The sequence below is a fragment of the Bison bison genome, unplaced genomic scaffold (genome assembly GCF_000754665.1).
Source record: "Bison bison bison isolate TAMUID 2011002044 unplaced genomic scaffold, Bison_UMD1.0 scf7180017864264, whole genome shotgun sequence".
In the NCBI taxonomy this organism is placed as follows: Eukaryota; Metazoa; Chordata; class Mammalia; order Artiodactyla; family Bovidae; genus Bison; species Bison bison.
The window spans coordinates 1,643,177-1,669,768 of record NW_011494836.1 but is presented as its reverse complement, the minus strand read 5'-3'; the positions used below and the strand labels follow the sequence as shown (position 1 = coordinate 1,669,768).

At 46.6% G+C, this 26,592-nt stretch overlaps 1 protein-coding gene across 4 annotated transcripts in view; it reads left to right on the top strand.

The window, feature by feature from the left end:
- MCC (mutated in colorectal cancers) overlaps positions 1 to 26,592 on the top strand; it is a 318,792-nt gene that overhangs the window by 237,329 nt on the left and 54,871 nt on the right. For all 4 annotated transcript variants that reach the window (XM_010848367.1, XM_010848366.1, XM_010848368.1 and 1 more), the window contains exons 5-9: positions 1,468 to 1,631; positions 4,108 to 4,314; positions 22,272 to 22,418; positions 23,344 to 23,433; positions 24,848 to 24,996. In XM_010848367.1, the coding sequence (XP_010846669.1) occupies positions 1,468 to 1,631; positions 4,108 to 4,314; positions 22,272 to 22,418; positions 23,344 to 23,433; positions 24,848 to 24,996 (757 nt within the window). The remainder of the gene's footprint in view (positions 1 to 1,467; positions 1,632 to 4,107; positions 4,315 to 22,271; positions 22,419 to 23,343; positions 23,434 to 24,847; positions 24,997 to 26,592) is intronic.

The window sequence follows — 26,592 nt, the reverse complement described above, 5'->3', positions numbered from 1 at the left end:
AAATAGGATCATGGCATCTGGTCCCACCACTTCATGGGAAATAGATGGGGAAACAGTGTCAGACTTAATTTTTCTGGGCTCCAAAATCACTGCAGATGGTGACTGCAGCCATGAAATTAAAAGATGCTTACTCTCCTTGGAAGAAAAGTTATGACCAACCTAGATAGCATATTGAAAAGCAGAGACGTTACTTTGCCAACAAAGTTCCATCTAGTCAAGGCTGTGGTTTTTCCAGTGGTCATGTATGGATGTGAGAGTTGGACTGTGAAGAAAGCTGAGCGCCAAAGAATTGATGCTTTTGAACTTTTTGAACTGTGGTGTTGGAGAAGACTCCTGAGAGTCCCTTGGACTGCAAGGAGATCCAACCAGTCCATTCTGAAGGAGATCAGCCCTGGGTGTTCATTGGAAGGACTGATGCTGAAGCTGAAACTCCAGTACTTTGGCCACCTCATGTGAAGAGTTGACTCATTGGAAAAGATTCTGATGCTGGGAGGGATTGGGGGCAGGAGGAAAAGGGGATGACAGAGGATGAGATGGCTGGATGGCATCACCGACTCGATGGACGTGAGTCTGAGTGAACTCTGGGAGTTGGTGATGGACAGGGAGGCCTGGCATGCTGTGATTCATGGGGTTGCAAAGAGTTGGACACGACTGAGCGACTGAACTGAACTGAACTGTCTGTATTACAGTTGACTTTAAGGGGATTTTTCCCCCAACAAAATTATCTTTTAAAATACATCTAGTTCACATTAAGATTCTAATTAATTTTCTTTTCCTAACCAGGCCTTGGGTGTCTCACAATTAAAAATAACCCAGATTTTAAAGTCAGAATCAAGTTATTAGAATTGCTTACAAGGCATTCACATGGAGAACAATATGGAGTTTGTTAAAACAGTTTGTTTTTCCTCTGATGGAAGAAGGTGGTATAAATTGCAATGGTAAAGCCTGTTAATTGGTTACACCAGTCAGAAGAAAAAAATCCTGATTATAAGCTGACTGTTTCTTATACAGTTTTTGTTTTTAAACAACAACAACAAAGCACCTAGTGTCTCTGCTCACTCTGGGGTTTGTTTTGTTCATTTAGTAGTTATCAGATCTTTTTAGCTAAAACTCTTTGTGAAATCAGTCCTTATTTGAATAACTGAGCAGGAACGTTGACCAGAAGTCCCATAGCCCCTCCTAGGACACTTCTTTGTTCTTACTAGAGAAATTTGAGCTGTAGTTGCTTTTGAGTGAAAAGTGAGAGAATGCAGCATGGCATGGCTGTCTAGAAAATGGCCATGGTCTGAAACTCCTTAAAGCCTTTGCATTGGCCCCAGGCCTCAAACGGTGAGGCTGCATAGTGTTAAACTTTGCCATCCAGCTGCACTGCCATCCATTGTACCTAAACAGGTTCTTCTCCATAATCAAAACAGAGAGCGCTCATGCCCACCTTCCTGCTTAACTCATGTCCACATCTGCTTGCAGACAACTGCAGTGACCTGAACTCGGAGCTGCAGAGGGTGCTGACGGGGCTGGAGAACGTGGTCTGCTGCAGGAAAAAGAGCAGCTGCAGCCTCTCGGTGGCGGAGGTGGACAGACACATCGAGCAGCTGACCACAGCCAGCGAGCGCTGTGACTTGGCCATCAAGGTAGGACCCCCCACCCCACTCCCTCTGTGTGACTGTCAGATCATATGAGGGAAATGATCAGATTCCTTTCGTCTAAAGTGCTGTTTTTCTCGAATATCTATTAGGGGGTGGGTATTTCTAAAAAGGCCATTCCAAAGTTGGGCCACCAGGGAGAAGCTGGAGCCCTGTACATTTTTGCTGGTTGAATCATATCCGAGAAAGTCATTTGATCAATACTCAAGATCACTGTCTTTGCTGCAAAAATGACCACTTCCTTGGAAGCTGTGAGACTAATAGTATTGAACGGTGTCATTTTAGTTGGTTCATCATACAGCATTCTGAGGTTGTAAGATTAACTTGGAAATTTTATTAAAGCTTTCAGGCTTCTAGAATATTATTTCTAGAGTTATCAATTCATGGTGCTAACAAAGGGTCTGAATGAGTCATCTACCCTGAGCGTACTAGATTGGGCCTCAGTCCCGCCTTTGCTGTGCACTCACCTTGGGCTTCCCTGGTGGCTCAGATGGTAAAGAATCTGCCTGCGATGATACAAGGAGGGAGACCCAGGTTCGATCCCTGGGTAGGGAAGATCCTCTGGAGAAGGTAATGGCAACCCATTCCAGTATTCGTGCTGGAGAATCCTACGGACAGAGGAGCCTGACAGACTATAGTCCATGGGGTCACAAAGAGTCGGGCACAACTGAGCGACTTTGACTCGCTGACTTATCTTACTGCTTAGGGAGCACCAGGTGAGAAGAATTTGCTGTATCTGCACAAACTCACCTTGGAACTGTGGGAACATCAAGTCCTCTTGATACAGGGCCTCTGGTATCTTTATATTACTTCCCCAGAGCTTAGTGACCTAGGCATATCAGTTCACACTGAAAAGTCTGAAAGGAGCCTGTGTCAAGCGGAAATGTGATGTTCTCTGAAAAATGTTTGAGGACTAAGGGCCCAACTTTCTATTGACAGGAATCCTGGATTTCACAGAAGAGCTGTGGTATCTCGAGGTAAACCATGATTCATGTTAATAATACATCTGGTTTCCCATCTTTATTCATCACAATTATAAATATACAGTTGATGTGGTTTGGGGAAGCAGCCACTAGCGTTTTTCTCTCTGGAATCTCCAGGCCCTGTATGTGATTGTAATGTCAGCTTGGGTACTAGCCCAAGCCTTAGCATCAAGGGGAAGAGGAAGCCACAGGTTTCTGCCAACCAGCAAGGGACAGAGCAGGCCCTGGAGCAGGACTGAATAGGGCAGAAGTCTCTGATTTGAGAGTAAGGACAAAGCACTGCATGTGGAAAGTGGCAGCAAGAGTAACTGTCCTCATCGGGGCACCAATGTGAGCATCCAAGAGCAAGCACCCTGTGCCAGCTAAGTCGCTTCAGTCATGTCTGACTCTTTGCAACCCCATGGACTGCAGCCCGCCAGTCTCCTCTGTCCATAGGATTCTCCAGTTAAGAATGCTGGAATGGGTAGCCATTCAATTTTCCAGGGAACATGCCGACCCAGAGATTGAACCCCAGTCTCTCACATCTCTTGCATTGGCAGGCAGGTTCTTTACCGCTAGAGCCACCTGGAATGCCCTGCACCCGTAGGCCACTCATTTCTGAGACCTATTTCACGCCACATCTCTTCATTGCCTTCTCCCCGCCATGGTAATCCCACCTCTTCTTTCCAAATCATTTGGGGTGTGCTTCCTTTTCCAAAGGACAGTAATCACGAATGAATAGTTTCTGAAAGCAAGCAGAAGGAGTTCTTCCTTTTCTTCAAATTTATATATGTTTCTTCTTCATTAAATACTGATGTTTTCAGTGAGTTTAAAAAAAAACTCCAAGTACTATCAAGATCCTATTCTTTTCAATCTCATAGCTGTCATGTTAATTAAATCCCTGCTATCTTAGAAACCTCCACAATGAGCTCCCTCTTTTCTGTGTCACTGAGGTTTATTTTCATCTTTCGTATCTTGGGACTGAACCTTATTCACATCTTCTTGTTCTGATACGACCCTAAAACCTGGAAATGGTGATGTGACCCATCGTATCGCTAAGCTGGAACATGGGAAACCTGTCATTTAGGAAATTTCAAGTTAGATCTTGTATGCAGTCTGCAACTTCGCCTTTGCTTTATCAGGATCACTAACTGGCTCGCCATCTGGTTATGTGTATTCACCGACTCTGGAACGTGGATGGAGATAAATGTCTGTGTGGCTGTTCGCATTACAGACAGACTTAAATACCAGAAAGAGACCATGTTTTTCTTATGAGGGGAGACTGCCGGGGAACACAGACCATAACCCAGGCCGTGACAGAGCCTCTTCTGAAAGTGGGGAGAGGTTGACTGGGGGGATGGCCCGTCTTGATTACTTTCTGCAGTGAAGTGACCATGGAAGCCACCCCTCTGTGGACACTTGCCCATGACTAGCCTGTGTTCTCCCCTTCCCCTTTTTCCCAGGGAACTCACTTGCCTTGTCTCCATGGCTCTGTTTTCCAGACAGTGGAGGAGATTGAGGGGGTCCTTGGCCGGGACCTGTACCCCAGCCTGGCAGAGGAGCGGTCCCGGTGGGAGAAGGAGCTGGCGGGGCTGAGGGAGGAGAATGAGAGCCTGACGGCCATGCTGTGCAGCAAGGAGGAGGAGCTGCACAGGACCAAGGCCACCATGAATGCCATCCGGGAGGAGCGCGACCGGCTGCGGAGGAGGGTGAGTGCCAGTCCCTGGTGGGGAGGCCGGCCCAGAGGCCGGCTGCTTGAGCCACGGGCGCCCTGAGGGTTCGGTGGCATTTCTCCTCTTGTGAATCACCATACCTTTCTGGATATGAAGTCATTCTTGAGAGTCATCTGAAAGTGCTGAGGCGTGCAGGTAGGATATTTTTTTAAACACTCTTCTCTGCAATCAGCAAATCTTCGTGGATGCAAAAATTTATCCTGGCGCAGTGATTCTCAGCCATTCTCTGGGTACTCACGTCTTCCCCAAGCTTAGATAAAAGGTTCTAACTTTAAGGTAGGCAAATAATTCGGAGAAGGCAATGGCAACCCACTCCAGTACTCTTGCCTGGAAAATCCCATGGACAGAGGAGCCTGGTAGGCTGCAGTCCATGGGGTTGCTAAGAGTCGTACACGACTGAGCAACTTCACTTTCACTTTTCACTTTCATGCATTGGAGAAGGAAATGGCAACCCACTCCAGTGTTCTTGCCTGGAGAATCCCAGGGACGGGGGAGCCTGGTGGGCTGCCGTCTATGGGGTCGCACAGAGTCGGACATGACTGAAGCGACTTAGCAGCAGCAGCAGCAGGCAAATAATTTATAATTCGCAAAAATATAAAGAATTTCTACTTTGCAGTTTCTTCTGATCATGTTTCTTTAGATTTATAGTACCTGCTCTCATATATCCATAGTGAGTCTAATATGAAATGTCCTTTACACTCATTAGAGTTAATGTGAAAAAGTCAATCAGTCATGTCTGACTCTGTGACCCCATGGACTGTACAGTCCATGGAATTCTCCAGGGCAGAATACTGGAGTGGGTAGCCTTTCCCTTCTCCAGGGGATCTTCCTGACCCAGGAATCGAACTGGGGTCTTCTGCCTTGTAGGCAGATTCTTTACCAACTGAGCTATCAGGGAAGCCCATTAAAGTTAATAGTCCTATATATCTCTCTCTGTGTGTGTATGTTCTGAGTGTGTATGTATAATTCCTTGTAGTCACCTCTGCCTGCTTAAATGGCCCTATGACCCAAACAGGTTTGAGAACCAGTTTGTTTGGTGGTTGGTTGGAAATACAACTGTTACTAAAGGAGTTGATGTTTCAGGATAAAATTGTTTGGCAGAGTTGTTAAGCACTCACTTTTCCAAAGATAGAGTTTTTTCTTAGGAACCCACAAGTATTTCTTTGTTTGGCTGTTCATTTGATTTGTCATTGGACTGGAGGTGAAGCAATGAATTCTTTGGTCAGAAACAGTTCCCTTTGAACTTCGCTTTGAATTACTAGGCCTGCTTTATTTACTCTTTCTCCATCGTGGCAGAATTAGAAGCTTGCTTTCTGTTGTGCTCTGACTGGTGATTTTGCGCAGAGGAGGAAAAAGATACACCTTGGTCTTGCCATCGCTCTTTAACCTGCTTCACCAAGAGCAGCGTGTGTACATCATTGTTTCTAATCCCCACACAGTGTTCATACTTGACATTGTGCATGAATATGAAAGAAAGCCCTATTTTTGAATGCTATCAACTCTTTTCCTCATTTGTGGCTATTGCCAGCATTTCCTAACGCTCATATCTGAGTGTTATTTTGTCTAAACTCACATGCATAAGCTTATTTTCAGAACCCAGCTGTATCGGATGCCAGTCCTGGCAACGGCAGGTGTAAATCATTGCAGTCAGCAAAGACTTTATCTGGGCAAGCTGAGGACATTTACTTAGTGCTAAGGCCCACAGCGCATGTAATTTCCTGGGTTACATTCCCTGATCATTATGACTAATGCCCTAATTAGGTGTGCTTGCTTTTAGCACGCACATTCTGTTGGTGCTTGCTTTGTGAAGGAAATGTTGGTCTTAGGCCTAATTACATATTGTGGTTTAGAATAAGTTTCCTCCTCGAACTTGAGATACTGAAGCACAAGACTGCACTTGATTGTGACTAGCAAAGGAGAAAAAAACAGTTTCCCTTCATTGAGTACTCTCTCCAGCTCTGGAGGACAGTCTTAAGGACAGCATAGTCTCATGGTGTCACACTCTGTGCCAGGGCTCAGTGACTGCTTGGGGCCACAGAGTGACCCCCCAAAGCCACTGTGAGTCTCTGGGAAGTTACCTACGCTCTCTGTGCCTCAGTTTACTTGCTATGAAATGGGGATAATAATAGTGCCCAGTGCGGGAACACTATGTAATCCTCATGAATTATCTAAGCACTTGACTAACGCATGGCACATAGAAACTGCTCAAAAACTATCCATAATTGTTTGGGGTGAAGTCCAGAGTTACCTGTTTAGTAGTCTGGAAAGATTAACACCATACCACCTTTTTTCCCTAAGAATCCATATAGATTTGAATTCATAGATGGACATTGAATAACTGCAGAGACACCCACAGATACACATACATACATTGTACTCAAAACTTTTATTCTGATCGCATTTATTATCATGTAAGTTCTGTAGTTAATACAATTTTATATCAATGTATATGTTTATATTTTAATTACCTCCAAATAAAAATATATTAGGGAACTTGTATGTCTTCTTCAACTGGCAATTCCCAGTTTGTATATGTAGCCATGAATTAGATTTATTTCTGTTTATTCCAAGACAGTTGTGGGTGTCAGAATCTGCTCAAGGCCGTTGAGTGCCAGTTTGCTGGATTTTACATGCTGGATGACTTCTGCCTACCATGACCCAGTGTATTTCATTTCCCCGAGGAGGAATCTGTCTTTTGTGGCTGGTTGTCTTCTCCTCGTGATGTACAGCTCTGAGGAATGGCTGAGGTTTGGTCAGTTCCATCCTTGTGGTTCCACGTGATAACATGGCTGGTTTGCCTTTGTCGTCTTTCTGGCCACTCGGAATCCACAGTTCATCAAAGTTGCCTGGAAAGCAGGTTGTTGTTTTTTTTCCATTGCCCACATTCACTGTATAGAATTTGAACTGATCAGATCAATAGGATTGGTGCTTACCCCCTTGCCTGTAATTAAACAGAGTGCTCTTGGTAGATTTTTTGAGCCTTGTACATGATTTAATTAAATTAGACCTTTAATGTCAGTGAGCAGATTGGGCTACTTGGCAGAGCAGTAACTAAGGAACAATAGGCAGACAATTTTTATTATTGGTCCCAGCTCATTATTAAATGAGATAATCCTTTATTTCTGCATGCTCTGTAATAGAACCACTCATTTCCTCATGCATAAAGAAATGAGTTTAATTTAGGCAAAGTAAAATTAATTATTCTAGAAAGGGAAGCACTTGGCTTTTCATTCATTTATTAATTTTGTAAACATGACTGGTCTTCTCCTCTGTGCTGGGCAGAGGGAATATACTGATGAACGGGATACAGACGCTGGCCTTGGGGATGTTTGGCAGACAGGCAAGTAAACAGGTCTTTACAATAGTTGTTGTTGAGTCACTAAGTCGTGTCCAACTCTGCAGCCCCATGGACTGCAGCATGCCAGGCTTCCTTGTCCTTCACTATCTCCCGGAGTTTGCTCAAACTCAAGTCCATTGAGTCAATGATACCGTCCAACCGTCTCATCCTCTGTCTCCCTTTTCTGCCCCTGCCTTCAGTCTTTCCCAGCATCAGGGTATTTTCCAATGACTCAGCTCTTCACATCAGGTGGTCAAAGTATTGAGCTTCAGCATCAGTCCTTCCAACGAGTATTCAGGGTTGATTTCCTTTAGGAATGACTGGCTTGATCTCCTTGCAGACCAGGGACTCTCAAGAGTATTCTCCAGCACCACAGTTTGAAAGCATCAGTTCTTTAGCGCTCAGCTTTCTTTATAGTCCAACTCTCACATCCATACATGACTACTGGAAAAACCATAGCTTTGACTATGTGGACCTTTGTTGGCAAAGTAACGTGTCTGCTTTTTAATACACTGTCTAGGTTGGTCATGGCTTTCCTTCCTAGGAGCAAACATCTTTGAATTTCATGGCTGCAGTCACCATCCACTGTGATTTTGGAGGCCAGGAAAATAAAGTCTGTCACTGTTTCCACTTTTCCCCCTTGTATTTGCCATGAAGTGATGGGATTGGATACCATGATATTAGTTTTTTGAATGTTAGTTTTAACCCAGCTTTTTCACTCTCCTCTTTCAACTCATAAGAGGTTCTTTACTTTCTGCCATTAGAGTGGTGTTATCTTCATATATGAAGTTATTGACATGTCAGCTGAAAGGGAGCAGGAACACAGAAGACACCCTGAGAACTCATAGAAAGGATCAGCCTCTCTCAGTTATGTATTTTTTTTACCTAATTGTTTAGGTCAACTGCCATGTAACATAAATGGTCAGTGTGTTCCTCAGATAGTTCAGTAAAGCAAACTGGATGTGACCACAGGCTCATGAATCTGTGTCCCATTGAATCATAGCCTTGAATCTGAAACAGGTGACACACATTCCTTCTTCAGAACGTCCTGCAGTCAGTTATGTTTTATTATAGCAAAAATCGATTAATATAAATCAGAACCAGCCAAACTAAGAGACACATAGGTGACGTCTGAAAGAGGTCTGAAAACAAATCATCCCGCTGTCTTCTTCCCCTGGAGTCCTAAAAGCTTTGCGCTGTGATGTGTGGCCACAGACAGAGGTTTGCCAACCAGGGAAGTTCAGCCAAACCTTAAAATCTAGGGTTCTTATTGGAGCTGAATTATGTAAACGTGATTGATTGAATCCTTGGCCTATGAACTCATTTCCCAGTTCCTTTTCCTGGAGGGGTATCAGGCTGATGCCTTTGGGTCGCCTTTGTGAGTCAGCAGGGGTGGCGCTGCATTGAACCCCTGTGGTCAGTCTCGTGCAGAAGGAGTCTTGTGAGTGTGGCGGTCCAGCACAGCCCTGCTCGGGCCCCTGTGCACACGCAGGTGTGGCCCTCATCCCCGTGCTGTACTCAGTGTCCTCCTGTGTGAGCCCGAGACCCACGCCTAGAGCCGCCAGTTCCCGATCCTCTGGCGCCTGTTTCTGACTACTGAGCTGCTTCTGAACACCCAGTCGAATCCGCCTTCAGTATTCACCCAAGTTATGTCCAAGGGCACTTGGCAATCAGTGTTCATGCTTAAGGGGGCTAGAGAGAGAGGAGTCTAAATTAAATGAAAAAGCCTGCTGAGAAAGATTAATGACCTTAAAGGTTGACCATGTGTTTTATTATATCCTTCTTTATACTAATTAATTCATTTATAATATATACTTATTATTAGGCTGCCCGCCCCTACTGGGAGATAAGATGTAAAGCGTCAGGCTGAGGTGTCCAGAGCCTTGTCTGCCTCCAAAACGGCCATTCACTGCATCTCCCATTGTAGGCTACGTTGGGGCTTTCCTGGTGGCTCAGTCAGTAAAAAATTTCACCTGCAATGCAGGAGACCTAGGTTCGATCCCTGGGTTGGGAAGATCCCCTGGCAGAGGGCATGGCAACTCACTCCAATATTCTTGCCTGGAGAATCCCCGTGAACAGAGGACCCTGAGGGCTACAGTCCATAGGGTCGCGAAGAGTCGAACACGACTGAGCAACTAAGGACAGCACAGTAGGCTACATCAGTGTCGCTTTGGAATATTTAATGAAAAAATCAGTAACAGCGGAGATATTTCTGGAGGTGAAATTGTTGACACTTTTCAGAGGTTAAATAAAGATTCCTCTCCGTTTTGCCTTATTTGGCCTTAGATCTCACGTGACCTCTTCCCACTTTGTCCCCCCCTCTGTGATACTTTTTTTGTCTGGATATTGAAAATGCAGGACTGCAAAATAGTCCTTCATGTTTACTGTGAATTTTATTTAGATTATAGCAAATGCAGATCAATTTCATAATCGTTATGGGGGCAGGGGATAAGGACCTACCTGGATCAAAGGGAACTTGAACACTTTGACAGTGCTGTAGTTTATTTTTCTAACAGATGTATTCTTACAGTTATGTGTTGTTTAATATATATAGATACATAGAAGTAGAAGAGGAGCTAATACACTAAAATATTAAGAGGCTAAGCCTAGGCCATGAAAAGAGTCATATATTTTCTTTCTACTTTTCTTTAATTTTCAAATTGAAGAAACAAAAAGTAAAATATGAATTATGGAATGTGATCAGCATCTCCCAGCCTTAATAACTTGATATCCACACCGAAGCAGTTATTCTGTTTTGTCCTTGATGGAAATTTGTTCATATCTTACCTTTTCTATTTCCTCTTAGGAGTTTCTTTATATGAGGAAGAAGATGCCAATATTTGCTAAGTTCAAATTCATAAAATACTTATTTAAAAAAACAAAACAGCAACCCTGAGCTGAGAGGAGGCGATCTGGTCCAGTCTTCTCCTTCCACCTCAGTTTGGGGGTCCCAGCTGGCTCTTTTCTGAGTGACTGGAGAGGATAGGATACACAGTGGTAACAAAGTAGCCTCCCAAATGAGAAGCTTATTTCCTGCTTGCACTGCACATCCAGTGCAGGTCTGAAGAGGAGCACACAGCTCTGTTCCGTGTGTTCCCTCAGGAACCCAGGGTGATGGTAGCCTGTTCCCTAAAACATCACTTCAACAGACTCCTCCTCATCTGAATGCTTCTGTTCACAGCCCATGGACCAGAGCTAAACAGATGCTCCACCTCACCGGAGAGGGGCTGAGAAATAGGAAGGAGCCATGTGTTGAGCAGTAAATGTTCCTGGTGATTGATTTGCTTCGAGTGTGATACCAGGTAGACTTGGACAGGAATGCAGGTGCCAGAGAATCAGGCGGTTTCATGCATCCATCCTGGAGTGGCTCAGAACATGTGTGACAGCATCACTGGGAAACTCTTCCAAAGGATTGATGCTTGGGCCCTTCCATGAGCTCTGAATCAATGAATGGGCTGTAGGACCCTCACACACTTCCCCCCTGTGATCCTAGCAGAACCCAGACAGTAAGCGGAAGGCAGTATCCTTCAGTCACCCGCTGTGTATGTTCCGAAAGCCTCTCCAGACATCTTTACCCGCTCCCCATAGGTGGAGTGAAAAGAGAGAGGACACCCCACAGCCTTTCTGGCACTTTCTATTCATGCCTCACCCGCTTCTCCAAGGGCCACAGTGTGGTGGTGAGGAGCCCTGCATCTGAGACAGGAATGGTTCCCACCCCTGTCTTCCACTCATCAAGGTCACATGAGTGTAAGAGGGGCTGCAGAGAGGGCTGTGCGTGTTCTAGAATCTGGGAGGACACAGGATCCCTGGGAATGCAGAGGCAAGGAGGCATTGCCCGGGGTGGGGGAGAACTTCCCGTGCTCATCTGTTGAAGAAAAATAGTTTTACAAGGTGCCACCTACCAATGCATTTTTTTTTTCAGTGCAATTTTGATTGTTTATCTTTAAGAACCTGTTAATAATACTGATAGTACTAACATTCTTTGACCGCTTTTAGACTAAACATACCCCTCTTGTACTAAAAATAGATACCTTTGAAGCAAAGCAGGATGGTAGAGCCTGAATTATAATGCTGAATATGTTTTGAGCATTTACTAGTGATGAGTGATGATGTATGCACATCTCATTTAACCTGCACCATAATTCTAGGAGAGGTACTATTATACCCTTCTTAGACATGAGAGGCCTTCGGAAGTTTAATGATCCTGGTCTATGCTGACATTAACTCTCAGCATCAAAACTTAGGCTCTGGTAGCCTTGCAGTGGGATGAAGCGTTCACTTTTCTATTGTTTAGACTCCTTTCCTATGTTCTGTCTGCTTTTCCCCATATCATCTCCTGCTTCTACCCAGACTGGAAGTAAAGCAGCCTCTCTTACATAACGTGGGTGGCAGACTCCTTAGGGTACGACACATCAGTGTCCCTGGTATCCCAAAACAAAACCAGGTGAAGACAAAACAAGTTTGTTGCATAGACAAGAAGCTGTCTGTGCACATATTTATCTTGATGTGAGCCTGACAGAACATTTTTGGCAAAACTTGTCTCCCCTCTTTTCTGTACTTAGAGGAAGTTTTAAGAGAGATCTATGGCAGAGAACCCACAAAACTCTGATTTTCTCATGTCTTCTTTGAAAACAGTTTCTAAATGGGCTCTGTGCACACCTGGAAATTGTGCCATGGAAACTGTGCCATGGAAATTGTGAAGCAGTTTTTTTAGTTGTGGGTACCAGTGTTGACTTACCCCTCCCTGTCTCCCTCCTTCAGCCTCCACTCCAGTGAGAAAGTCCAGCTGTGTAAAGGCAAGCTCTTGGCTGTAAAGCAAGTAGCTGACAACATTTGTTTGAAAGCTGGTCAGAAATTAGGAAGACAGCCAAAACACTGACCTTTTTCCCCAATGCAGCCACTTAGATAATCCGGTCCAGGTTCCTTCGTGGGCTTTCAGACAAAAGAAGAACGAGGTACACCCATCACCCTTCAGAGAACAGAAATGCAGCTGAGTTTGCTTTCCTCCTTATGTTCTATAATTTCTTCCTCTTCTGATTCAGCTGACTCAAAATTGCCCTGAACAATAAAATACTATTTTGCTGAAACAAATCACATTTGTAGGAATAAGTGTATATTTTCTATAAGTAAAGTCTGCTTTCTCATTTGCTTGAGGGCTCCAAAAAAGAAAAGTCTTATAAAATCTCCAGTGGGAGACAGTGGTTCTCTGCCAACACAGCCCCAAGCCGAGCCTCGAAGGGGCTGCTTTCTGAGGCCCCCCGTGCTCACCACCTCAAGCTCATTCAGTAGAACTTTTCCGGCTCAGCGGTTCTCAGCCATCTCCAGTGTACAAATCATCTGTCTCCACCAGCTCCATTACACAGCAAAATTATGAATTACAACCTAATTGCCTGAAATTACAGCTGCCCAGTGACCAGTGCTCCATACCATCAGCGGAACACAGACTTGTTCCTTTATGGCTAATAGCAATGCTTCTGCTCCTACTCAGGAGTCCCGTGCCACCTCTCCTTCCTGCCGTCACTCATCTGTGCCCCACGTTCTCAGCTGACTCCGTCAGAGGGCTTGGGCGTCTCTCTGAGCCCCTGCAGTCGTCCTGGGGGTGCACAGGCCCAGCAGCTGGCCCTGCTTGCAGCTGCCCTCACCTCCCTGTCAGCGACCTGCACCCTTTCAGGAAACCCACCACTGTGACGCCTCAACAGCTCCAGCCCGACTCTCCGTCCTCACCAACATCTGGCTGCTACAATCTCTTATGCCCCTGAGCGCCTAGCTTTATATTTACTTCCTTTCATTTGTTTGTTTTCATCTGGCCTGCAGGGCCCAGAGATAAGCTAATTACATCCCTCTGTTAAAGCAGACACTTGGATCCTGAAAAGGCTCGCTTTTATTTACTGCTTTTCTCCCCAACTCTCTTTCCCTCATTTTACGTGCGTCCTTATACACAGTGTTGTGTTTTTCATTTACATCCACTGTGTTGTGCTGCAGATTTCTTTCTTTGTTTCTGACTTTAAGGTCTGCCCATGGTACCACGTATGCATGAAGTCTAATGGCCTCCTGAAATTTTGTAGTGTCCCCACCACATTTACCATGCCCAACATCCAGACCTCCCTCTACCACAAACAGTGCCCCGGGGCATAGGCCGTGCATGTGTCCTCTTTGGTCCTGTGTGGGAATTTCTCTGGATACATGTCCAAGAGTGAGGTTGCAGAGTCCCCACACGCACCTCATGGCATGTGCGTGTGCTTGAAAGTGAACGTGTTAGTCACTCAGCCATGTCCCACTCTTTCTGACCCCATGGGCTGTAGCCCCCCAGGCTCCTCTGTCCATGGGGTTCTCCAGGCAAGAACACTGGAGTGGGTTGCCATTTCCTACTCCAGGGGATCTTCCTGACCCAGGAATCAAACCCCCGTCTCTTGTGTCTCCTGCTTTGGCAGGCGCGTTCTTTACCACTGCACCACTGGGAAAGCCCTTATATCCCTGACAGTTTTTGTGCTTATCATTTTTCCCTTTATCACATTCTTTTTTGCAATTTAGTTTTCTTGTTCCTGAAAAGCTTGTGTGTCCTTGGGAAGTTCTTTCAGCAAAGGTCTATAGGGGCTTAATTCTTAATCTTTGAGATTGTCTTTCTTTTTGCCCACACTCTTGACGATAGGTGTACAGTTTCCTGTTGTCACTGAGACAGATTACCACAGTCAGTGACCTAAGATGACACGGATATATTATCTTCCGGTTCTGGAGGTCAAATGTCTGAAGTGTGTCTTGCTCACTAAAATCAGTGAGGCATCAGGGCTGTGTTCCTTCTTGGTTCAGTTTCCTTGCCTTTTTCTATGATTCCTGCAAATTCCCTTCTGCCATGTGAGATAATTTATTCACATATTTCCAGGATTTAGGTGTGGACATCTTTGGGGGCCATTACTCAGGCTGCTATAGTAGTCTAGCTACGTCTTGGGTTTTCAGGTGACAGTTTTATTTGGCAATATCCGAGATTGTATTGAGGCTGACACTGTGTCAGACACTGTTCCACGTGTTGAATATAGTAGTGAGTGAAGCAGACCAACATCCCCGCCCTCAGAGCTTAAGGTGTCTCTCCCACCAGGCAGCTTCAAGATTCCCTCTTTACCCTTTCCCTTCCACCTACATTTGCAGTGCAGTGTTTCTAGATATGCAGTTTTGTCATCCTCTTCTTCTGGTTAGCACCAGCTGCATAACAAACCACCCCAAATATGGAGCCCCCAAAGAACAATCGTTTATGACTATCTGCATGTTTCTGGGGATGACTGGCCTCCAGTGGACAGTTCTCTCTTGGGCTCAGATGTGCTTGCAGTCAGAGGGTGGCCGTGGCCAGTCATCTTGAAGGCATGCTTCCTTTGTCTGGTGGGGAGGCTGACCATTGTCTGGACCTCAGCAGGGACTGTTGGTCAGAACACCCACAAGCATCCTCTCTGTGTGCCCTGGGCTTCCTCACAGCAGCATGTTTGGCTAGTAAGGGCCAGCACCCGGCGAGAGAGGTAGGCGAATTGTATTGCCTTTTCTAACCTACCCTTGGAAGTTACGTGGCATCACTGGCACAACTTTCTGTTGATCAGATGCAGGCTCGGGCCAGGCGTGTGCAAGGAGAGGGGAACTGGAGTTGTTTCTGGTTGCCCTGGGTCTTTGTTGCTGCGCTTGGGCTTCGTCTGGCTGTGGCAAGTGGGAGCTGCTCTTCGTTCCAGAGCGCGGGCTCTCATTTGTGGGCTCAGCAGTTGTGGCCCGCGGGCTTAGTTGCTCCCACGTGTAGAATCTTCCCAGACCAGGGATCAAACCCATGTCCCCGCCACTGGCAGGCAGATTCGCATCTACTGTACCACAAGGGAAATCCTGGAGTCCACTTTTTGATGGAGGGACTATCAAAGCATTTGCAGCCATATCTAAAAACTTCCACAGCTATCTAGCACCTGACATGATACTAAAGTCTCACGACTACATCCGGAAAACTTACTTCTTTTCTTTTCGAATATTGTTTCTCTGTCATTTCCTGTGTTCCTGTCCTCTGGAACTCTTTTGGAAGTGGGTTGGAGCCTCTCAATGACACTTGCATTTTTATGTCTATTTAGCTGCCCATGGTATGTTCTGAATTCTTTGTGCTGTGTTCCTGTTCACTATTTCTCTTTCCAATTTTATTGAAAAACACTCTTTTCCACTCTTCCCAGTCTAGAGCTTAACCTGATTTCACTTCATTGACTATATTTTCCATGGTTTTTCTTTTTCATCTGCCTATTCTTGCTTGATATCTGCCTGTTTTTATTTCACAATTTCCTATTCTGTACAAAAATTACTCCTTTTATCTCTTTACAGGCCCTAAAGGTGTTTATTGTGCTGTGGTTTACAGGTTGCTTTATTCTGATCTTGTCTCTGTTGGGTCCGTCTCCTGATTTAGCCTGTCTTGTCTCATCCTCCTGTCCCTGACGCCATTCTTCCATGTCAGTCAGCTCCACGGTCCTGGGCACCGTTGTGGGAGGCTTAAGTCTCTCCCAGTTCCCTGATGATATTGGGGAGTTTACCAGTTAGATTTCTGGGGAGGAGAGTGGTCTGGCAAAATCCAGACCAGTTTCCACTGTCAAGATTTGCTGTTGTTGTTTAGTCACTAAGTCGTGTCCAGCTCTTTTGTGACCCTATGGACGGTCGCTCACCCAGCTCCTCTGTCCATGGGATTCTCCAGGCAAGGATACTGGAGTGGGTTGCCATTTCCTTCTCCAGGGGATCTTCCCAACCCAGGGATGGAAGCTTCGTCTCCTTCTTTGTTGATGGGACCTTCACCACCGAGCCACCAGGGAGCAGTTCCCAGGATCAGGGGGCGGTGCACACAATGTGGAGCCAGAATAAGCCTGGACCCCACACTCTTGGGTCCCGAGGCTGAGGTGCTGGTTTCTCTGGTTTGAGTCCCACACAGCCTGGACTGCCTTCCAGCTTCCTGGGCAGTGCCCTCGGTCCGCTGTTCACAGAGGGACCTGGCAGGGAGCCTCCCAGCTGGATGCAGGAGCGTCCGCTCCAGCGGCCTAACCTGCCGCGGTCCTGGGTCCTCTCCCCGGATCCTGGCACATTCACTCCACGCCCTGCTCACCCCTCCCCAGCTGCCTGAAGCACCAGCTCCCTCCTACCTCTCTAGCCTTATTTTCCGCTTCATTTCTGGCACCTGGAGATGTTACTGTCTGTCTTTGAACCCTGGCAGTGAATTTCTTTCTCACTGTTCCTTTTTATGCCGCATTTCTATACACTCTTAATAGGAAGCCTGCCTGTTTACTTTAGCCACAGCTGTCATACACTGGAAATTTTCATTGGTTCTGTATACAGTCACACCCCCCGTCCCCTGTTTGCAGCCCTGCTTCTCATTCTTGTCCTTTTAGTACCTGCCAAGACCACATCTAAGCTACCAACCTTGTGTGCAACAGCTCCCCTTGTGCAGTTGATGGAGTTGGGCTTTTTCCAGTCTGTCTTTCATCAGTGCTCTTCCTTGCACTCTGCCTTTAAGGAATGCGCCCAAGTCTTCTTTCTGCTAATGCCCCAAGCACATTCTCTTCACTGTTACAGCTTTTATTCCTTGCTGACATTTTCATGAAGTCTCCAGGGTTTGAAGAAAACAATGCATTGACTCAGTCTCCTGTCTAAAATCAAAGAGCTGAGTCTGCAGTGTGCTGTGTAAGCGTTTCTCCTTGCCTTCTCTTTCTCGCTCTTTGGGTTATAGGTCACCTTCCTTTCTCTTTTTTGACAGCTACTATCCCCTCCCTCTCTCCTATCAGAGCACCTTAACTCTAAGACAGACAAAAGCCATCAGATGGAAGCCGCCTCTTTTTTCATCCTCAACTGCAGTTCGCAAACACACCTTTCTTAGTACCTTCGTGTCCACAGTTGAGCCTTCAATCCAACCAGCTGTGTGGCCTCTCTCCGCCCACCTCCACACTTTTACCTTATCCACACGCAGAAGCCCAGTTCTGATCCCTTTCTCTCAGATCACATTTCTACCATTGACTGAAATCCTTCACACACCTGATGGTTTCCTCAAATGCAGTATGTCCAAAGTTGGCATCTTGTTTATCTCTGAAAACTCAGCTTCTTCTTATGTTTTCACCATTTTGCCAAGTACCGTGATACGCAGAGTCATTCCAGCCACAAGTTTGTCTATCTTTATCCTTTCTTAAATTGTTCTAGAACTGCATTGACCAATACAGTAACTACTCACCACGCACGACTATTTAACTTGGAGTTTAATTAAAATAGAATACAATTAAAAATAAAGTTCCTTGGGAACAGTAGGCACATTTCATGTGGCTTATGGCCACCGTAGCAGACAGTGAGGCTAGAGAACACACCCATTACTACGGGAAAGGAAGTTCTGTTGGATGGTGCTCTGGGGAGTGCTAGCCATTTTTGCTCCCGCTTCACTGACAGTGTTTGAGCCCTCATCATTGATCTCACATGCAGCTTTGACTCACTTCCTTTCTCTTCCTCATTCCAGTCCATTCTCTTCTCTCATCAGATGATCTTATGAAGCCCTTTTCGCTCTTCGGGAAGTCATTGAGCGTTAAGAGAAGCGGAGGGCTGGCATTTTATTGTCATTTCCTTCCTTGAGCCTGTCAGAGCTGTTTTCCTCTTTATTCGCTTGTTAAACAGCTCCTCAACCTTCAAGATTGAAGGCCAGTGTTTCCCACTCCGGGAGGCAGAGTAATGCTTCTTTCACGTGCTGACACTTCTTGTCGGTGTCCCTTCTCAGAGCCCACGTCACGAGAAGTCTGGCTAGACTCTGAGCCCCTGAGACACAAGACTGTCCCCTTCACACTCCATCAGGATTCCAGGGGACGTGACAGACACACTCCTCTTCTGGGCCTCTAGAAGCAACCTGGCTACATACTCACTCTAGAAGAAGCGAGGAAATGGCCACTGAAATCATGTTCCATTGTCTGATGTTGAAGAACTCCAGTGGGAAAGGCTATAAGGGTATCGGCACATCTATCAGTTCCTAGCTTAGATGTGCTTTGATTTCTGGCTATCCCCAACTGCAAGGCACGTATTTCATTGAGAGAAATATATTTTCTTTAATGAAATATCTTCAGTGAAAGATGAGTATATTAGGTAATGACCTCAAACTTGGTGACATAAAACAACAACAGCGCATTCTCTCACCATTCTGGAGTCTGCAAAATCACGGTGTTGGCGAGGCTGCACTTCCTCCATGGGCTGTGGAGGAGAATCCTGTCTCACCTCTTCCGGCTTCTAGTAGCTCCCCCGGTGTCCTCTGATTTGTGGCCACTCTGCCTCCATCTGTACACGGCCTTCTCTGTGTTTCTGTGTCTCAAATCTCCCTCTCTTTTTTCTTATAAGTAGACTTAGGGCCTGCCCCAATTCCAGGAGGGTCTCATCTTGAGATCCTTGATGAAATTACATCTACAGAGACCATATTTCAAAATAAGGTCCCATTCATCGACTGGGGGTTTAGAACTTGGATGTGTCTTTTGGGTAAGGTACACAATTCAGCTTACTGCAGTGGGTAAGAAGAAAAGCAAGGATGCTAATAGCTGTGTCTCTCCCCTCTCCCAAGCCTTACCTAAGCTCACAGTCAGCAGATTGGTTTTAACCTTCATTTCTGTTCAGTTCAGTTTAGTTCAGTCGCTCAGTCGTGTCCGACTCTTTGCGACCCCATGAATCGCAGCACTCCAGGCCTCCCTGTCCATCACCATCTCCCGGAGTTCACTCAAACTCATGTCCATCGAGTCAGTGATGCCATCCAGCCATCTTATCCTCTGTCATCCCCTTCTCCTCCTGCCCCCAATCCCTCCCAGCATCAGAGTCTTTTCCAATGAGTCAACTCTTCCCATGAGGTGGCCAAAGTACTGGAGTTTCAGCTTTAGCATCATTCCTTCCAAAGAAACATGTATTCATCTAAATTAAGATCCCACTTCCCAAGCAAGAAAGGAAAAAGGGCTTTTTAACTCAACTAACTTCCATGAAGGCTCACTCCACTCCCTTCAGCTGGATATTTTTCACTGCCTAACAATTATCATTAAGTAATAAAGCATAGGCCAAAATAAACATGTTTATCATCCTTTAGTTTTCAAAGACATTCTCTTAGCCCAAAGCTTTTAATATGAAAATAAGTATTTAGACTCAGAATTTGAGGTGTGCATGCCCACGCACAAACATACCATGGAAAATGACCAGACGCTATGGTCTCTGTAGAGTGAGAAAGAACATGGGTACTTTTTTTGTCTTCATTTTCCACTGTCATTTAAATTTTCCACAATAGACATGTTGACTTTAGTGATTAGAAGAACAAACATTTTTTATAACTTGAGTCGTTTTAATGATGTTTTTATAAAATGCCCAGGGCCATGCTTTACGTTTTAAGAAGAGAGATAAGTGGACCAGTTGGGATTCCTGGAACCCCAGACCACTGATTGTTTGGGGAGGGATTCAGACACTCTTAGGGCTTCCCTGATAGTTCAGTTAGTAAAGAATCCGCCTGCAATGCAGGAGACCCCAGTTCGATTCCTGGATCAGGAAGATCCCCTGGGGAAAGGGATAGGCTACCCACTCCAGAATTCTTGGGATTCCTTTGTGGCTCAGCTGGTAAAGAATCCGCCTGCAATGCAGAAGACCTGGGTTCAGTCCCTGGGTTGGGAAGATCCCCTGGAGAAGGGAAAGGCTACCCACTCCAGTATTCTGGCCTGGAGAATTAATTCCATGGACTGTATAGTCCATGGGGTCACAAAAAGTTGGACACAGCTGACCAACTTTCACTTCACTCCAGATACTCTTTAGATTCAGCAGTGGTGGTAACACTGTTGCTTATTCAGGACCTCATCAGACTTTCACAGCGGTAGAACCTGAAACCCGCCAGTGGTTTTCCCGGTGCCAGGAAGCTGGCCTGATGGAGAAATGCGTCCTGCCCTCGGCCGCGGGCACAGAGAGGCACAGTTGATCAGGACCATCCCACAATGAGCCCTGTAATCTCTCAGCAGCAGTCCCACTTGACTTTGACAGCGTGTGTTTTTCTGGTGTTTAGACGGCTTTGAGGGCAGCCCTGGGTGTGGTTCTTTATGGGGACGATGCACATTTCTGTTAACCCGCAGTTATTGGACGCCACCACAGAGCCAGCTATTGGGCACTTTTCAGCTGTTTCACCATTGAATGCAATTTGCTCCGAGGGAGTTTTCCTATCTTGGCTTCTCGTATGCTGATGAATTATTGAAATTTCAATTACTTTTGGTTCCCAATTTAGCAGGGTGGAGACATCCAAGATATTAAAGATGAAAAGCTCTCCAGTCGCTTTTAGACAGCGGTTTGCCTGGAAGGCCTCAGGGCTGGGAGCCGGGCGGCTCTGCTCCGTGGTCTCTGAGATGTCAAGTGCCGTGAGGCCTTGGCCGCCCACAGGTCACTGCCGTCAGCCGGGTGCACCGGCGTTGCCTGGGCGCTTGTTGGACACGCAGACTCCTAGGTGTGGTCTCCACCTGCTGATCAGAATCTGCGGTGGGGCCTGGGCTCTGTGTCTTAACAAACCCTCTGGAACATTCTGGTGCACTGATAGGTTGGGAAACCCAGGTTTAGATGTCCTGGTGCTGATTCTTCCCATTAGGGTCTGGTGCCCACGTGTAAGGGCCCTTGGGTGCTTCGGTCAGTGTGCCCTTTAAGACTGACACCGTATACAGTGATCAAACTGTGATCCAGGTCATCGGAAAGACCAGTTTCTAATAATCATCTTCACTTGCTTGGAGCATTTCTCCCTTTGGATGTCAGTGAGCCATAACCATAGAGAAACAGAGTTGGGACATTTAAATTCTGTGCAGGTAGATGTGTGTTCTAAATGTAATTGAGGGGGCTCTGGGTCGCTCCACACTGAAGGGCTAATTAGGTATTCCTTCCTTCTGTCCCCGGGATAATCCCATCTCAAAGTCCCTTGGGAAAAAGCCATGGGTACCAACTCCCTCTCATCGCCATAGCCTCTCCTCCTTCCCAGAGCAGGTCTCTGTCCTACCCTGTGCATATTAATAATTTGCCATTCTTCAGACACAGCCTGTCATCCAAGCCGGTCTCCCCACTCCAGCCCCTCAGCCACTGCCTCACTCATCTCGTCCATTACAGCCCTGTCCACCTGGGAGGCTGTGCTCAAAGACAGTTCCGCAGTGACTTCAGGTGGAGTCACCTTCTTCCTCTTTCCTGCTTCCTGCACACCCACCCTGGATTGATGTTTATAGCATGAGCATGTGCTTGAAATGATCTCTGTCCTCTGAACTCCATGCAAGTACAAATTTCATCCTGGGTTCCATTTCTTGTGCCATGTGTACTGAGTGAGCGAACATCCCTTAAAGATGGCGCTTCTCCTTGTGCTGGAAGCTTCCAGCACCATAGAAAACATGTCCCCCTCCAGCTTGTGAAGCGCAGATGCTGGCCAGCCCGTGGCAGATCCAGTTAAGAACATCAGTGCCCTTTGTGTGGACTCAGCTGACTTCGGTTTTCAGGGAAGCTGGTTTCTTCGTGTAAATGAAAGCTTTGTCCTCCCCCACACTGGCTCTTCTGCTCTTTGGGCCGGGGGAGCCTGCCGCCATGTCTGAAGGTGTTGTCATTTCAGGTTCGAGAGCTTCAAACTCGCCTGCAGAGCGTGCAGGCCACGGGCCCCTCCAGCCCTGGCCGCCTCACTTCCGCCAACCGCCCCGTTAACCCCAGCACCGGAGAACTGAGCACGAGCAGCAGCAGCAATGACATCCCCATCGCCAAGGTGAGCTCCGGGGACACGGCCGTTATCGGGCAGCCCCAGCCTTTGTGCAGCAGGGCCGCTGTGCCAGCATGCAATCAGCTCAGCGGGCCCTGAGGGGCCTCCCAGGGTCCTGCGTAGGCCTCCCGTGCTGGAGCTGCAGGAAGAGATAACCCACTAATAGTTTTAAGTCTCTCTCAGCTGCAACCTAGATGCCAGCTCTCATTAATCAGCGGGCCAGAGCCTGTCCCAGCTGACAGGTCATTGTGGAGAGTGAGATGTTTTGTCACAAGGTGGGTAGAGAGTTGTTCTTGAGGATCATGGTTCAGCCCAGGAGGGGAACCCTGAGTAATGAACCAATGATCTACCTGCTCCCAGAACCGACAGCCCTGCCAGCAGACAAATAGATGACAATGATGGGCAGGCCTAGCAGCTGTGAGAAGTAGCCCCTCCATTCTCAGCCACAGCCCCCGACCCCCTTCCTATGCTGAGTCCACCCCAGAGAGACTGTTGACATGATTACATATCCTCTTCCTGGTAGCCCCGCCAGTCTCTGCAACAAGGTTGGTTGTCAGCCGTCAAGTTTATGAAGTCTCACCAGTGCTCCTCAGCCAGAAGCGATTTTTGTCCCAAGGGCTATTTGGCTATGTGGACACCTTTTTGATGGTCACACCTGGAGTACTGTGGCTAGAAGCCAAGGTGCTCATAGTGCACAGAACAGTCCCCCACAGCAAAGAATGTCCAACTCAAAATGTCAGTGGTACTAACGCTGAAAAACCATGAGTTAATAAGCAGGTGGCAGAAAAATCAGACACGTGAGTCGTTTTTAAGAACTGATGGCTTAGTTGCCAAGGTTCAAGAGTAGCCCTGTATAAACACAGTCTCAGTAGTTTATATGGGGAGTGGCGTGTGTTGTTTTTCGATCATTTGTTTTGTTTTGTTCGTTAAGATCGCCGAGAGGGTGAAGCTCTCCAAGACCAGGTCTGAATCTTCGTCATCTGATCGGCCAGTCCTAGGCTCAGAGATCAGCAGCATCGGGGTGAGTGTTTATGAGTTGCAAAGGGATATGTCACATAGGAGAACTACACAATGGCTCGTCCACGACAGAAGCAGTGCCCAGGGGCCCTCCAATAAACCGGGTGATTGTAATAGGAAATCATACTTGATTTCCTTCCAAAGGGTCAGGTTAAAATGCTTAGTGGTTCGCCGGTAGTGAATTACCCCTTCAGCTTTAAAGGGAGCTTTTTGTTTCTCTAGTTGAAACCATTCAGAAAGAAATGATTGAGGTCTTGTTACTGGCAATACAGATCAAAGTCTTGAAATACTTGCTTTATATCACCCTGCTTCCCCAGAGACCTAGTGAGTCAGGAAGCTCTAAGAGAACTTGATTATTCGCACGTCCCTCTTGAAAGGGAAGGTGCTCTCCACTGAGCAGGATCGCTGCCTTTGAAGTACAGCCGATGCTGGGACAGACCGGAACCTTCCAGCTCAGTTCTGGAGTTTTCTTTTGTAGAATGCCGAATACCCTGGGGCTGTGAACTGATGTATAGTGAAAAGAGAATAATTTCAGTTCCCTGGGGATGTCTTTGAGGATTTGGGCGTGAGGGTGGAAAATCCAGTTATTTGATCCTTGTTAATGTTGCTCAGTCGCCCAGTCGTGTCTGACTGTTGCAACCCCATGGACTTCAGCAGCCAGGCCTCCCTGTCCCTCACCATCTCCCAAAGTTTGCCCGAGTTCATGTCCATTGCATCAGTGATGCCATCCAGCTATCTCATCCTCTGATGCCCTCTTCTCCTCCTGCCCTCAATCTTTCCCAGTATCAGGGACTTTTCCAATGAGTCGCCTTTTTGCCTCAGATGACCAAAATATTGGAGCTTCAGCATCAGTCCTTCCACAACTGTTCAGGGTTGATTTTCCTTAAGATTGACTGGTTTGACCCTCAGGGATGGGGAAAAACAGAAACAGAACTTTTAAGGCCCTATTTTAGAATTTTGCACTGGGCAGAAATTGCAGGCACCCAGCTTCCATGCCAAAGCTGAATTATGAAAGTGAAGGAATGGGATGTTCACCTTAGCTACAGGAGACAAGTGTTGAGGGTGGCAGGGGGTTTAGGAAGGAGAAAGGATGTCCAAACTCTATTTAATATACAAAATTTTAGGTCCCAAGGCTCAGGATCTTTCATGCCTGCTGCTGAGGATACAGCTTAGAGGATGCAGTTGCATTTTGACCCTGTTTTGTGTACTGCGTTCACAGTAGTTAACTTTTTATACTAGGATTATATTATACAAACTGAAAAATATCTGGGTAGCTATGTCATTGGGTGCCCAATTCTCAAGGAACATCAGCTTTAAACTGTTTAAAACTGAACGGTTTAAATTGGGAAGCAAGGGCCCTGGGCCCAGCATCCCGGAAGTGGCTTTGTCCAGAGAGGAATTAATGCTCACCTGTTCAGGTGTCCAGCAGCGTGGCAGAGCACCTGGCCCACTCTCTTCAGGACTGCTCCAACATTCAGGAAATCTTCCAGACTCTCTACTCCCATGGATCTGCCATCTCGGAAAGCAAGATTAGAGAGTTTGAGGTGGAGACGGAGCGGCTGAACAGGTAAGGAGGAATCCTGTGTATTCGGTGGTGGTGTTGAGGGGAAACCCCAGTCCCATCCCAAAGATCCGTTGAGGCTGGCTGATGCATTAGGGCTTAAGGTGATGCTGTCGAGCTGGCAGGTGCGAGTTTCCACCACCCTGCTCATCACAGGAGGGCCGGCTCTGTGGGCCCCTGTGACCTGTCATCAAATGCACAGGGCCTCATGCTTAGAAGGATCCCACACTCGCTTTACTGCTCTGCTGTCACTGTTTTAAGTGTTAGTTGCACTGTTTTATATTCTTTAAATAATTTATGAACCAGGGGCTCTGTCTTCTTTCTGTTTTAACACGCTGCTATATTTGTTTATCTACTTATTTCTGGCTATGCTGGGTCTTCGTATTGCCCTCGGGCTTTCTCTAGTTGCAACCCCTAGTTTCGGTGCCCAAGCCTCTTATTATGGTGGCTTTTCTGGGCTTCAGTAGCCACAGTACACGAGCTCAGGAGTTATGACATGCGGACTTCACTGCCCTGCAGCATGTGGGATCTTCCGAGACCAAGGATCGACCCCATGTCCCCTGCATTGGCAGGTGGGTTCTTACCCACTGTGCCACCAGGGAATTCCCCCTCCCGCTTTTCCTTGTGCACTGGCCCTAACAAACTAAGGAGCAGTCCATATGGAATGACAAGTAGGTCAGGATGGCAAGATGGCTCCCTAGCATGCAGGCCAGAGCTACTGAGACATTCCTGGGGTGGACCAGGCATGCTAGTCTAACCCTCCCTGCTCCATTCAAGGGTTGCCTCATCGTATTTATGCTTTTCACAAATGTGTACATCCTCCCATCCCTATATCCTATCCTACTTAGTTCAGATTTTCTAAGTAGGTCTAACTGTCCTGATTAGAATAATTTAACTGTGTGCCCAGTTTTATGGGTTCTTTCCAGATCTTATGACGGAGGTGATTTGAGTTTGTCCTCCTGCCTCTTTGGCAAAGACTGGCTTGTATGTCATCCCAGCAATGAAATTGGGTTGTTAAAAAAGCAGAAGAGAAGGAGCAGGGCCAAGCTGTGGTGACTGCTGTGACTCAGACCTGGCCCCACAGTGGCTGAAAGGTGGCCGAGCATGCGGCGGCTGCCCTCACCCAGCCGTCTTCAGGGGTTACCTACTAAGAACTGGAGAGGCTTGTGAACCAACCCGTAAGAAACATGGATGCCGTTCCCCCCCAACCATTGCTTCATGCCATTCCCCTTGTGTATGGCAAACCTGAATAAATTGAATTATCCTGTTAGTCCTCCCTGATTTGAAGCTGTTTAATATAGTACTTGAGAACCAAGGAAACGTGGCAATCTAGGTCATTTAAATCTTGAAATTAAATGGTTTCCTTATTAAATCCAAAATAGTTAAGAGTGACAATCCTGCTGATTACCTTGCAGCAGTAAACAAGCAGTGCTCTCAGTGTCACAGGCAGGGGAGTGCTTAAAAATTGAATCAGATATGCCCTTTGCAATTTAGTGAAGTCAGATGCCTTCAGGGGCCCTCTGTGTAGGAGGATCTCCTCTCAGCAGATTCTGGGATTTAACAAGCCTGCTCTGTGGTTGAATTGGAGGGCGGGGTGGGGGG